This window comes from Oryctolagus cuniculus, chromosome 1 (genome assembly GCF_964237555.1).
Source record: "Oryctolagus cuniculus chromosome 1, mOryCun1.1, whole genome shotgun sequence".
NCBI classification, from domain to species: Eukaryota; Metazoa; Chordata; class Mammalia; order Lagomorpha; family Leporidae; genus Oryctolagus; species Oryctolagus cuniculus.
In genome coordinates this window covers 237,671,626-237,686,089 of record NC_091432.1, presented here as the reverse complement: position 1 = coordinate 237,686,089, position 14,464 = coordinate 237,671,626, and the positions used below count along the sequence as shown (strand labels likewise).

Here is a 14,464-nt window from a genome sequence, read left to right as displayed (position 1 = left end):
TTACTGCAGGTGAGTAATGGCTCAGTTTAAAAGAATAGTTTCCAGGGCTGGCACTGTGGCACAGTAGTTAAGCCTCTGCCTGCAGCACCGGCATCTGGTTCGTGTCCCAGCTGCTCCTCTTTCAATCCAGCTCTCTGCTAATGTGCCTGGGAAAGCAATGGAAGATGGCCCAAGTGCCTGGGCCCCTGCACCTGTGTGGGAGACCTGGAAGAAGCTCCTGGCTTCGGAATGGCCCAGCTCCGGCTGTTGCAGCCATTTGAACCAGTGGATGGGAGACTTTTCTCTCTGTCTCCCTCTCTCTGTAACTCTGCCTCTGAATAAATAAAATCTTAAAAAAAAAAAAAAAAAAAAGAGTTGTCTTCTCTCAAGTGCCTGCCAATCTCCAGAAGATAGAAACCAAAAGCCATTTAGTAGGGACTTTGGTGATTTTGCCCGTAGCTCTGGGAAGCCCAGTCCACCAAGTCCACTTGCTGAGCTGGTCCCTCAGCTGGTGACCCATACATGCTGTTGGCCACGGCTCTGGTCAGTTCCTGGTCACTGTCACATGAATGACTTGACTGGGCTGCCCACTGTGTTTCGTTGGCCAGCCCCTGGCTGTGCATCTCTGGGACAATAAACCTTTGTGTACAGTTTCCATCAACAGCAGTGCTATTTGCTGGCCTGGCCTGGGAGGGAGCACAGAACATGTGGGTGGGGACGAGGCCAGGGCCTCCCCAGGGACTTCTGAGGGGCTCAGTGATTCCCAGAGCTCTGTGTGTGTGTGTGTGTGTGTGTGTTGGGAGGGTCAAGGAGTGAGTCTGATAGATCTGTTGTTACAGGGCCACACTGTACTGTATAAAACCGTCTCTGTCCGTGCGGCTGTCCCTTCCACCATCCTCCGGCTTCCAGCTGTGGCTTTTCAAGGCATTTTTGAGAAATATCCCGAAACCCTGGTGAGGGTGGTGCAGGTAGGTCACTGTTTCACTCGACTTTTCTGGCTGCTGTGGGCCATCCTGGGTCCAGGACCTGGGGTCTGTTGGGGTTTGTTGTCAGTCCTGAGTTTTAGAGCCCTGGAGAGGAATCTGGAAGAACAGTGAGTTGACTGTTGTTGATGTGGGGTTCTGGATGCCTATGGGATGAATTGAGGCTTTATTTATTTATTTTTTTAAGAAAGAGATATATTTATTTGAAAGGCAGAGAGAGATAGAGAGAGAGGTCTTCCAATTGCTCATTTGGCAACAGCCAGATTGGGGACAGGCTGAAGCCAGGAGCCCAAAACCCCATCTTGGTCTCTCATGTGAATCACAGGGCCCCATGCACCTGGGCCACCATCCCCTGCCTCCCAGGCTTATTAGCAGGAAGCAGAATTAGAAGTACAGAGTACCCAGACATGACCAGCACTCTAGCGTGGGATGCCAGTATTACAAGTGGTGGCTTACCCTGCTGTGCCACAACGCTGGCCCCCATAAGACTGTTTTTTAAATTTAGTTATTTGTAAAGACCTATTTACTTATTTGAGAGGCAGGGTAACAAAAAGGGGTAGGAGAGAGAAAGATCTTTTATCTGCTGGCTCCAAGGCTGGATTTGTTTTTAAGGTTTATTTATTTAGGGGCCAGCCCCATGGTGTAGTAGGTTAATCCTCCGCCTGCAGTGCCAGCATCCCATGTGGGCACCAGTTCTAGTCCCGGCTGCTCCTCTTCCAATCCAGCTTTTTGCTATGATCTAGGAAAGCAGTGGAAGATGGCCCAGGTGCTTGGGCCCCTGCACCCGCATGTCTGTAACTCTACCTCTCAAATAAATAAATAAAATCTTTTTTTTTTTTTTAAGAGTTACACAGAGAGAGAAGGAGAGGCAGAGAGAAAGAGGTGTCTTCCATTCGCTGGGTTCACTCTCCATTTGGCCGCAATGGCCGGAGCTGCGCTGATCCAAAGCCGGGAGCCAGGAACTTCTTCTGGGTCTCCCATGCAGTTGCAGGGGCCCAAGGACTTGGGCCATCTTCTACTGCTTTCTCAGGCCATAGCAGAGAGCTAGATCAGAAGTGGAGCAGCGAGAACTTGAACCGGAGCCTATATAGGATGCCAGCAGTGCAGGCAGCAGCCTTACCAGCCACGCCACAGCGCCGGTCCCCCAAGGCTGTTTTTAAAATAAATTTGTAGCTGGCGCCGCGGCTCACTAGGCTAATCCTCCGCCTTGCGGCGCCGGCACAGTGGGTTCTAGTCCCGGTTGCCCCTCTTCCAGGCCAGCTCTCTGCTGTGGCCAGGGAGTGCAGTGGAGGATGGCCCGAGTACTTGGGCCCTGCACCCCATGGGAGACCAGGAGAAGCACCTGGCTCCTGCCATCGGATCAGCGCAGTGTGCCTGCCGCAGCGCGCCGACCACGGCGGCCATTGGAGGGTGAACCAGCGGCAAAAGGAAGACCTTTCTCTCTCTCTCTCTCTCTCTCTCTCTCTCTCTCTCTCTCACTGTCCACTCTGCCTGTCAAAAAATTTAAAAAAAAATAAATTTGTAATATGTATTTTATTTATTTTTAAAAATTTTATTTATTTATTAGAAAGGCAAGTGGAAGAGAGAGAGAGAGCGCGAGAGCAAGAATGCCACTGGTTCACTCCCCAAATTTTCACAACAGCCAGGCCTAGGCCAGGCCAACACCAACAGCTGGGAACTCCATTCTGGTTTCCCACATGGGTGTCAGGGGCCCAGATATTTGGACCACCTTCTACTGCCTTCCTGGACACAGTAGCAGGAAGCTGGATCGGAAACATGGACTAGCTGTGACTTGAACCAGGCTCTCTAGTATGGGATGCAGGTGTCCCTGCTATGCTACATGCTTGCCTTTGTAATGAGTATTTTACACTAAGAACAAATACTGATAACCCCAAAGGGATATTCAGATCTCCCACTTGCCCACAAGAGATTTTTCACATTTTTAGTAGACTTCTAATTTTAACTTCACAGAAAACTTGCAAAAATAATGCAGAATTCCCATTTGTACTGCATCCCATTCACCGGACGTTCACATCTTTTGTTGCCACAGTGAGTTGTGGAGACTAAGATGTATTTCCACCCTGGGAGAATCCTCCAAGAGAGCTTGGTTTGTCTGGGGAGTGGGGCCTGGCTCCCAGTGCGGCGTAGGGGGCCGCTGTACAGCCTGTGGGTGGCTCACTGCCAGACGTCTTACAGATCATCATGGTGCGGCTGCAGAGAGTGACCCTCCTGGCTCTGCACAACCATCTAGGCCTGACCACCGAGCTCTTCAATCCTGTGAGTGTGGCACCACCTCGGGAGCCCTGCCTTTGTATGCGACTGTGGGTACGGGGCACCCCACTGCTGGGGCTGGGTAGGATGGGCAGAGCAGCACCAGCCACAACTCTGGCTGTCCTGGTTGTTGGCCATGAGGACTTTGTACTTTGGGAGTGACAGGTGGTCGGTGTTTATTTCTTTGCCTTGATGCAGGTGGTAGTTGATGAGTTAGGGCTGGATCCTCCTCTAAGACCATGGCCCCTTGTGGTACCATGCTGGTTGCCAGTGTTCTCGCCTTGCTTGGGCAGTCCCCCTGTTTGGACACTGTCTTAGGGTTTGTCATCATCAGGTGCTGAAAGACAGTTTTCACCTCAATGGATAGTTTGTTTTTATCAATGGTAGAGTGCTTCAGACAGAGCCTATGGTGATGCCTCAACATGGCCAGACCTTTCTCACCTAACCAGATTTCCTAATTGACTATTGGTCTATTCTCATTCCCTGAAAGCTACCTTGAAGTTTTCTTTGAGGACTTTGCACTTCAGAATGGTGAACCTTTGTGGAGGGAACTGGGGAAGGTCCTGGTGCAGAACTGATGTTGTTTTCGCATCCTAGGAGAGCCAGGCCATACCTCTCCTGTCTGCTGGGAAAGCCAAGAGGCAGATGTTCCATGCCCTGGATGAGCGAGAGTCCTGTGACTCAGGTAAGACCCAGACCCAAGGAGGGTGACCTTCAAGCCAGATCTAGGGCCTCTCCCATCCACTGCTGCATGTGGACTCATGAACCCCCCAGGTCACCTCACATCATACTCAGGTCACCTCACGTACACACCCAGGTCAACTCACATGCACCCAGCTCACATCACATACATACCTAGCTCACATCACATACACACCTAGGTCACCTCACATACACACTCAGTCACCTCACATACACCCAGGTCTTCTCACATACATACCCAGTTCACCTCATACACACCCAGGTCACCTCACATACACACCTACGTCTCCTTGCATACACCCAGTCACCTCACATACACACCCAGGTCACCTCACATACACACCCAGGTCACTTCACATATACACCTAGGTCACCTCACATACACTCCCAGGTCACCTCACATATACACCTAGGTCTCATCCCATGCCCTAGTCACTCACATGCACACCTAGATCACCTCACATACACACCCAGGTCACCTCACATACATACCCAGTCACCTCATATACATACCAAGTCACCTCACATACACATCTAGGTCACCACACATATACCTAGGTCACCTCACATACACCCAGGTCACCTTACAAACACACCCAGTCACCTCACAATTACACTCAGCTCACCTCACATACACACCTAGCTCACCTCACATACACACCTAGGTTACCTCATACACACACAGGTCACCTCACATACACCTAGGTCTCCTTTCATATACCTAGGTCTCCTCACATACATACCCAGGTCACCTCATATACACCTAGGTCTCCTCACATGCCCTGGTCACCTCAAGTGCACACCTAAGTCACCTCACATACACAACTATGTCTCCTCACATACACACCTAGGTCACCTCACATACACACCCAGGTCACCTCACATACATACCCAGGTCACCTCACATAACACACCTAGGTCACCTCGCATACACACTTAGGTCTCTTCACATACACACCTAGGTCTCCTCACATATACACCTAGGTCTCCTTGCATATACCCAGTCACCTCACATACTCCAAGTTCTCCTCACATACACCCAGGTCTCCTCACATACATACCCAGGTCACCTCACATACACACCTAGGTCACCTCACATACACCCAGGTCTCCTCACATACATACCCAGGTCACCTCACATATACCTAGACACCTCACATACATACCTAGGTCCTCACATACACATCCAGTCACCTCACAATTATACCTAGATCACTTCACATGCACACCCAGGTCACCTCACATGCACACCTAGGTCACCTCACATATATACCTAGGTCACCTCACATACATACCCAGGTTGCCTCACATACACATCCAGATCGCCTCATATACACACCCAGTCACCTCACATGCACACCTAGGTCCCCTCACATGCACACCCAGTTACCTCACATAAACACCTAGGTCACCTCACATACACACCTAGTCACCTCACATACACACCCAGTCACCTCACATAAACACCTAGATCACCTCACATACACACCCAGTCAACTCACATAAACACCTAAGTCACCTCACATACACACCCAGTCACTGCATTTGCACACCTAGGTCACCTCACATGCACACTCAGTCACCTCACATAAACACCTAGGTCACCTCACATACACACCCAGTCACCTCACATGCACACCTAGGATACCTCACATGCATACCCACTCACCTCACATACACACCCAGGTCACCTCACATACACGCCTAAGTCACCTCACATACACACCCAGGTCACCTCACATACACGCCTAAGTCACCTCACATACACACTTAGGTCTCCTTACATACACACCTAGGTTTCCTTGAATATACCCAGTCACCTCACATACACCCAGGTCTCCTCACATACACCCAGGTCACCTCACATACACACCCAGTCACCTCATACACACCCAGGTCACCTCACATACACACCTACGTCTCCTTGCATACACCCAGTCACCTCACATACACACCCAGGTCACCTCACATACACACCCAGGTCACTTCACATATACACCTAGGTCACCTCACATACACTCCCAGGTCACCTCACATATACACCTAGGTCTCATCCCATGCCCTAGTCACTCACATGCACACCTAGATCACCTCACATACACACCCAGGTCACCTCACATACATACCCAGTCACCTCATATACATACCAAGTCACCTCACATACACATCTAGGTCACCACACATATACCTAGGTCACCTCACATACACCCAGGTCACCTTACAAACACACCCAGTCACCTCACAATTACACTCAGCTCACCTCACATACACACCTAGCTCACCTCACATACACACCTAGGTTACCTCATACACACACAGGTCACCTCACATACACCTAGGTCTCCTTTCATATACCCAGGTCTCCTCACATACATACCCAGGTCACCTCATATACACCTAGGTCTCCTCACATGCCCTGGTCACCTCAAGTGCACACCTAAGTCACCTCACATACACAACTATGTCTCCTCACATACATACCTAGGTCACCTCACATACACACTTAGGTCTCCTCACATACACACCTAGGTCTCCTCACATATACACCTAGGTCTCCTTGCATACACCCAGTCACCTCACATATATACCTAGGTCACCTCACATATACATCCAGGTTACCTCACATACACACCCAGTCACCTCATATGCATACCTAGGTCACCTCACATGCACACCCAGTTATCTCACATAAACACCTAGATCACCTCACATACACACCCAGTCATCTCACATACACACTCAGTCATCTCACATAAACACCTAGGTCACCTCACATACACACCCAGTCACCGCACATGCATACCTAGGTCACTTCACATGCACACTCAGTCACCTCACATAAACACCTAGGTCACCTCACATACACACCCAGGTCACCTCACATACACACGTAGGTCACCTCACATGCATACCCACTCACCTCACATACACACCCAGGTCACCTCACATACACACCTATGTCACCTCACATACAGACCCAGGTCTCCTCATATACACCCAGGTCATCTCATATGTGCCCCAGAACACCTCAAATACATACTCAGGTCACCTCACATACACACCCAGGTCACCTCACATACATGCCTAAGTCACCTTACATACACACTTAGGTCTCCTTACATACACACCTAGGTTTCCTTGAATACACCCAGTCACCTCACATACACCCAGGTCTCCTCACATGCACCCAGGTCTCCTTACATACACACCTAGGTTTCCTTGAATACACCCAGTCACCTCACATACACTCAGGTCTCCTCACATGCACCCAGGTCACCTCACATACACAGCCAGATCACCTCACATGTGCCCCAGAACATCTCACATACACACCCAGGTCACCTCACATACACACCTATGTCACCTCACATACAGACCCAGGTCTCCTCATATACACCCAGGTCATCTCATATGTGCCCCAGAACACCTCAAATACATACTCAGGTCACTTCACATACACACCCAGGTCACCTCACATACATGCCTAAGTCACCTTACATACACACTTAGGTCTCCTTACATACACACCTAGGTTTCCTTGAATACACCCAGTCACCTCACATACACCCAGGTCTCCTCACATGCACCCAGGTCTCCTTACATACACACCTAGGTTTCCTTGAATACACCCAGTCACCTCACATACACTCAGGTCTCCTCACATGCACCCAGGTCACCTCACATACACAGCCAGATCACCTCACATGTGCCCCAGAACATCTCACATACACACCCAGGTCACCTCACATACACACCTATGTCACCTCACATACAGACCCAGGTCTCCTCATATACACCCAGGTCATCTCACATGTGCCCCAGAACACCTCAAATACATACTCAGGTCACCTCACATACACACCCAGGTCACCTCACATACATACCCAGGTCTCCTTACATGTCCCAGGTCACCTCACATACCCAGGTCATCTCACACGTATTCAGGTTGTCTCATCGTGCACCCCCACATCACCTCCCTGGCACTCTGGTCACCTTGCAGGTGCTATGCCCTCCACTCTGCAGCTGTTTGCCTCAGGCTGCTCACAGGGCTTGACACAGGGGGAATTCCTGCATAAGGAGAAGGTTCCTAGCCTTGTGCATTGACCCTAGTACTCTGAGCTCTCAGGAAGGTCTTGCTAGTGAGGCCTGCAGTACCTGGATTGTCTCTAGTGACCTGTGTGGCCACAGAGAACATATGCCCTTGTATGCACTTGTAGCATAAAGTGTTCTAAGTGGATGCAGCACAAGCAGATAGGCACCCGCCTAGACTGACTGGTGCTCAGAACCCTATATCCAAGCACCCCTAGGCCATCCTTGGAGGAAGCTCTGAAGCTCTGGACTCCAGTGACCTTGAACACTTGCTCTCTGGCTGAGCTGGTTTTCCCAGAGTGTACTCTGGAGTATATATCATTTCACCATTTCTACCTCTGACCTGCATTTCTGGTCACTGTTGAGTGATAGGGCCTAGGAGCCTGTCCTGATGGGCACAGAGCAGCTGGCCAGACTGGTCGTAGCTGAGGCCAGGCTGGGGAAGGTTAATGGGCTCTGGACAAGCAGAGAGTCCTGGTGAGGACAGCGTCTGTCCTGTATGCTGGGCAAGGCAAGGCCTTCTCTGGAAGCCTAGTTTAGACTCATCTCACCTGAGGGGCAGGTGGAGCACTGAAGCCTTGTATTGTCTGTTCCTGGTGAGCTCAACGCCACTGAGAAAGGGACAGTGTCAGCTTTGACCTGGAATAGGAGTTTATCTCATGGTGCTGGGGCAGTCAGCTCAGGGAGGCCTTGTGGGGAGGGGTCTCAAGGAGGGACACAGGCTGGTAGGGAAGCAGAGTAGGACAAGTCTTAGGCCAGCATTGGCTCATCACTCACCTGGCAGGTGGAAAATGCGGGCCAGGCAGGTGCAGCTGTTGAGGTAGCCTGCATGGCCGTGTCAGGGACTGTTTGCAGGTGCATAGGGCACTGTTGAAGGCTGTCTCTGGGCCTGGAGACTTGCAGACTGTGTTCTGCTGGGGGGACCCTGCTCCTTGAGCTGCCCCCTCTGTGAGTTGGAGCTGGACAGAGTGTGGGGGACTGAGGTTGGCTCACAACTCTCTCCCCCTAGTAGATGGTGGAGGCAGCCGTCTGGCAGCATATGGGCCTCTGCTGAAGAGGAGCCACTCCTTCCCTCTACCTTCTGTCCATGAAGAGATCTCAGAGGAGCTCGGGAAGTCCCAGGCAGGTGACCGTGACCCTTTGGCCCCACAAGGTAATTACTCTTGTTGCTCTCCAGCAGTATTGCTGAGGCTGTATATGTGTGGAATGGGTTGAGCTGCCCTGGCACCCAGCGTCATCTTCTGCAACAACCTTAGGGGTGGGTACCCTGAGGATGGTCCCATTATAGAGGGAAGCAGCCTGTGGGCCCTGTAGGGCCTCTGCCTGCCTTTTGCTCTGAGTTGATGCCTTGGTGAGGGCACGTGTTGTGCTGCCCTAAATGCCCTGAGGGTTCCTCTCCATACCACGCATTTCACCCAGGGCAAGTCAGCCATGCTGCCTGGCCTGTATCTGCAGGTTTCTGTCTCCCCTGCATCCCCCTACCCCCTGCCCTGGGCCTGTGTCTGAGCACCTGTCCCTCCTCTCTCCACCACTGGCCCCTCCCTAGGTCAGGTCCCATCTCACAGTGACAGGCTTAGCTTGTCCCCTCAGCCATTGCCCACTTCGCACCCAGGGTACCCGCATGGCCCCTCCTGTCCTCCCTGCTGCTCACCCTTATTCTCAGCTCCTTGCTTCCCCCATGACTTTGGTCGGCTCCTTCCTCACTGTGGCTGACATGCACCTTCCCAAGGGGCCTTTGTGTGTGGCAAGCACTCTGTGTCTGTGTGCTACCCACGCTGGGCCCCTGGGCCCCTGGGCCCCTGGGCCCCGGGCAGCAGGGTTCCTCTCACTTTACTCTTCGTCCTGCATGGCTCCTGGCTCTTCTCAGCCCCTGCAGGTGCTCCCAGATCCCTGGTCAGTATCAGCTGCTGCAGACGCCTCTGCTGCCTCTGTGGTCTGGGTCTTACTTATTCTTTCCTCGTTCCTGGGTCATGAATGTATTACTCTAAACTTTTCTGTTGCTCTTAGTTTTATCCTTCTTTTTTTATTTTTTTAAATATTTATTTATTTTTTTTGAAAGTCAGAGTTGCAGAGAGAGAGAGAGAGAGAGAGAGAGAGAGAGAGAGATATCAATCTTCCATTCGTTAGTTCACTCCCCAGATGACTGAAGCAGCTGGGGCTGAGCCAGCTCTGGGTCAGGCTGAAGCCAGAAGCCTGGTACTCTATCTGCTGCTTTCCCAGTTGCATTAGCAGGGAGCCGGATCAGAAGTGGAGCAGCCGGGACTTGAACCATCACCCATGTGGGATGCTGGCATCACAGGCAGCAACCTAACCTGCTATGCGACAGCACTGGCCCCAGTTTTATCTCAACTTTGAGATCATTCACTCACCCAAAGTTCAATCCTGAAGTCCAGCAGTAGGAAGTGTATTTGTGAGGGAAGAAGGTCATTTTTTCTTGTTCTATATAGAGACAATTCACCCAGCACCACTACACAACAGTCTTTCATTTCATCGTTATTGGTGCTTTTTTTAGGTGTCAGGTTTCTGAAGCTACATGAATTTTTTTTAAGTAAGTGCTTGTTCGCTTTCTTTATTTTTACATATTTATTTATTTATACAATAAGTAGAGTGATAGAGAGGGAGAGCAAGAGTAGTCTCCTAGGGCCATCATCTGCTTTCCAGGTGCAGGATCTGCTTTCCAGGTGGAGCAGCGGGGAATCAGTATGGGATGCTGGTGACTCAAGAAGTGGTTGAACCCACTGCACCATGCTAGTCCCAAGTTAGCTGCTTTCCTGAGATAAAATCCGCATACCTTAATTTTCACCCTCCTACAAAGCCCCCATTCCAGGGCCAGCGATGTGGCAAAGTGGGTAAAGCTGTTGCCTGTGGCACCAGCATCCCATATGGGCACCAGTTCCTGCCTTGGCTGCTCCACTTCCATCCAACTCCCTGCTAGTGGCCTGGGAAAGCGGCAGAGGATGATGGCCCAAGTGCTTGGGCCCCTGCACCCCATGGGAGACCTGGAAGAAGCTCCTGGCTCCTGGCTCCTGGTCCTTGTGGCCATTTGGGGAGTGAATAAGCAGATGTAAGACCTGGCGCTAGGTCGCTCGCTCTCTTTCTCTGTAACTGTGCCTTTCAAATAAATAAATCTTTAAAAATAATTAAATAATTAAAATAGCCTCATTCCAACACAACTGCAGAATTGTGCATTGCTCGCTGCCATCTGAGTCCAGAACATTTCATCACCTAGTGAAGAAGCCCCATGCCCTCCATCAGGCATCCCTTTTGTCTCAGATCCTCCCCTGGTCTGTCTCTCTCTCTCTTTTAAAGATTTATTTATTTGAAAGAATTACAGAGAGAGAGAAGAAGGGACACATAGAGAGAGGTCTTCCATTTGCTGGTTCACTCCCCAGATGGCTGCAACGGCCAGGGCCGGGTCAGGCCAAAGTCAGCAGCCAGGAGCTTCATCCAGGTCTCCACATGGGCAGCAGGGGCCCAAGCACTTGAGTCATCTTCTGCTGCTTTTCCCAGGAACATAAGCAGGAAGCTGGATTGGAAGTGGAGCAGCCAGGACAGTAACTGGTGCCTATATGGGATGCTGGCATTGTAGGTGGTAGGTTAACCCAGTGCAACACAGCACCGGCCCCTTGAAGGTATTTTCTGCCCATGTTCTCCCTCCCTCCCTCCCTCTCTCTCTCTCTCTCTGCCTCTGCCTCTGCCTTTCAAATAAATAAATAAATAAATAAATAAATAAATCTTTTTTTAAAGAAGGGCATGTTTTTGGGAAAAATCAGAGACTGAACATTTTAAGTTTTGTAAACTATGTAACAGCATCCTGTTGAAATATTAAATCAATTTTAAATTTTAAGATTTAATAAATTAAAATATTAAATATATAATCTATACATGTATTTTTAATCACTGGGTATATGATTAGATTTTATTATTGGAATAGATATTGGGGTACAAAATAGATTTTGGCTTAGTGGTTAGGATGCTACCTGGGCTTAAGTCCTGGCTCTTCTTCCAATTCGAGCTTCCTGCTGATATGCACCTGAGAAGCAGCAGGTGCTGGTTTAGTAATTGGCTTCTGCCTACCACAGGTGAGACCTGGACTGAGTTCCTGGCTGCTGGCTCAGCCTGGCCAAGCCCTAGCTGTTTGGGCACTCGGGGAGTGAACTTTGCATGGGAGTTCTTTGTCTCTGTCTCTCTGTATCTCAAATAATTTAAATAAATAAATGAAAAAATTTAAAACCTAGGCATTCCAACTACTTGAAGTTTACATATAGTTCTTATGCCAGCTGTCTGTGCCTGCTGGAGGCTGGGTTTAGTCAGTGGGGTTGGCTCACATATTTTACTTTTTTGTGTTTTATTGAAACACAAGGTACAGTCACCACACCCTGATGAATCTAGTGCCTGTCTGGGGTGTGTGTATGGAATGGCTTCTGTGTGACACAGCACAGCCTGTGGACAAGGTACAGGGGATGCTCATGTCGGTGTGTTATCAAATCATAGAAGAATTTTGAAGAGTGGTGTGGCATAGACAATGAACACGGGAGTCTTCCAAGGACAGCCCTGCCCACTGCTCTTCACGATGCAAGACCTCAAGCACATCTGACGGTGGCAAGCGCTGGCACTAATGGCTGCCTCCATGCAGTCGCCCAGTCTGATCCTGCCATAACTTTTTCTCAGTTAAAAATTTTCTTTTTAGATTTTCTTGGCTTCTTTTTTTAAGTGTTTTTTTTTTTTTTTAATGTTTATTTATTTGGAAGGCAGAGCAACAGAGAGAGAAACAGAGACCTTCCATCGTTGGTCTACTCCCCAAATGGCTGCAACAGTTAGGGCTGGGCCAGGTCAAGGCCAGGAGCTCCATCTGGGTCTCCCATGTGGGCACAGGGCCCAGGCACTTGGTCCATCTTCCACTGCTTTCCTAGCCACGTTAGCAGGGAGCTGGATCGGAAGTGGAACAGCTGGGACTTGTATGGGATGCTAATATCACAAGCAGTGGCTTAAGCCACTGGGCCACACAATGCCAGCCCCCAACAAATATCTTCTTTTTTGAACCTTTTTTTTTTTTTTGGACAGGCAGAGTGGACAGTGAGAGAGAGAGAGACAGAGAAAGTTCTTCCTTTTTGCCGTTGGTTCACCCTCCAATGGCCACCGCAGCCGGCGCACTGCGGCTGGCGCACCACGCTGATCCGATGGCAGGAGCCAGGTACTTCTCCTGGTCTCCCATGGGGTGCAGGGCCCAAGCACCTGGGCCATCCTCCACTGCACTCCCAGGCCACAGCAGAGAGCTGGCCTGGAAGAGGGGCAACCGGGACAGAATCTGGCGCCCCGACCGGGACTAGAACCCGGTGTGCCGGCGCCACTAGGCGGAGGATTAGCCTAGTGAGCCACGGCGCCGGCCTACGAATATCTTCTAAATAAAAGATTTTAAGTTATTCTTTCAAGATTTATATTTGCAATATCTTAATCTTGTGGGATTTTGGTGTTTGAGATCATGGCATATAAGGTTGTTTCCCGAACCCAATTCAAATCCAGACATGTGTGACCCAGAGACAGCTTGGGTCCTTTGTCAGAGTCCAGGTCAGATTCCATGACACTTGGCCTTCAGATTTGCTGGGCCAAAAAGTTGCAGTTCATAAAAGGATTTGCTGGGGACATAGCCTTGCTCTCCAGAGACCCAGGCCTTATATCCCAGGCACTGGGTGCAGAGCCCGTGCTCAGGGTCTGTGCATCAGTGGGCAGCGGGCTGAGTGTTCCCTTTGCTGGCAGGGCTTCTGGCCGGGGCCACCTCAGACCTGGGAATGGCGTGCGACCGTGCCAGGGTCCTGCTGCACTCTGAGGAGCGCCCCAGGAACTCCGTGGCTGGCAAGGTAGGGTTCCACGACTCTTCCTCTTCCTCCAGGGCTCCACCCTCTGCCCACTCACTCTGGCATTGCCCAGCATTTACAGTCTGTCAGCAGGTTGCACCTCACGTGTGTTCCCCCAGTCAGCCCTCTGACCACTGGTATGTTTCTTCTCAAGTTCAAGAAAAGTGTGATGGTGGCAGAGACCCCCTCTGCTGTCTGCCACTACTCGGAGGGTCTCTCAGATGAGACTGGCACCAGCGGCGAGACAGACGCCATCTTCAGAGCCGCTAAGAAGGCCCTGCTCGCCCTGATGAAGCTGACGGTGAGTGAATGGCTCTGAGAGAGCGGGTCCTGCTGTCCCTCTTAGACTCTGCTTCTTCCTTTCCATCTCCCAGCATTAGGGAGCGGTTGCTACAAAGGGAGTCCCCTGGAAGAACCTCTCACCTGGTGCCTTCCTGGTGTGTGACGTGGGTCCAGGTGTCCCCTCCCCACTCCAGCGTGCAGGTGCAAAGCAAATGTGCCTGCCAGTTCCCTGTTGGCCAAGCCAAGTAAGACCTCAGATGGCCCGGGCACTCCTGAGCAGGCCTTTGTCACTTATGTCTTATG

At 50.7% G+C, this 14,464-nt stretch overlaps 1 protein-coding gene across 6 annotated transcripts in view; it reads left to right on the top strand.

Moving 5' to 3' along the window:
* The window catches only part of PNPLA7 (patatin like phospholipase domain containing 7), an 84,205-nt gene that overhangs the window by 18,345 nt on the left and 51,396 nt on the right, over window positions 1-14,464 (top strand). For 5 of the 6 annotated variants that reach the window (XR_007916455.2, XM_051838879.2, XM_051838876.2 and 2 more), the window contains exons 9-16: window positions 819-947; window positions 2,934-3,011; window positions 3,159-3,239; window positions 3,831-3,918; window positions 9,034-9,177; window positions 10,537-10,572; window positions 13,782-13,882; window positions 14,034-14,180. Coding sequence is in view for 5 of the 6 variants with exons in the window: in XM_051838879.2 (XP_051694839.2) it covers window positions 819-947; window positions 2,934-3,011; window positions 3,159-3,239; window positions 3,831-3,918; window positions 9,034-9,177; window positions 10,537-10,572; window positions 13,782-13,882; window positions 14,034-14,180 (804 nt within the window). In the remaining variant the exon portion in view is untranslated. The remainder of the gene's footprint in view (window positions 1-818; window positions 948-2,933; window positions 3,012-3,158; window positions 3,240-3,830; window positions 3,919-9,033; window positions 9,178-10,536; window positions 10,573-13,781; window positions 13,883-14,033; window positions 14,181-14,464) is intronic. The other variant, XM_017339067.3, reaches the window with a different exon arrangement.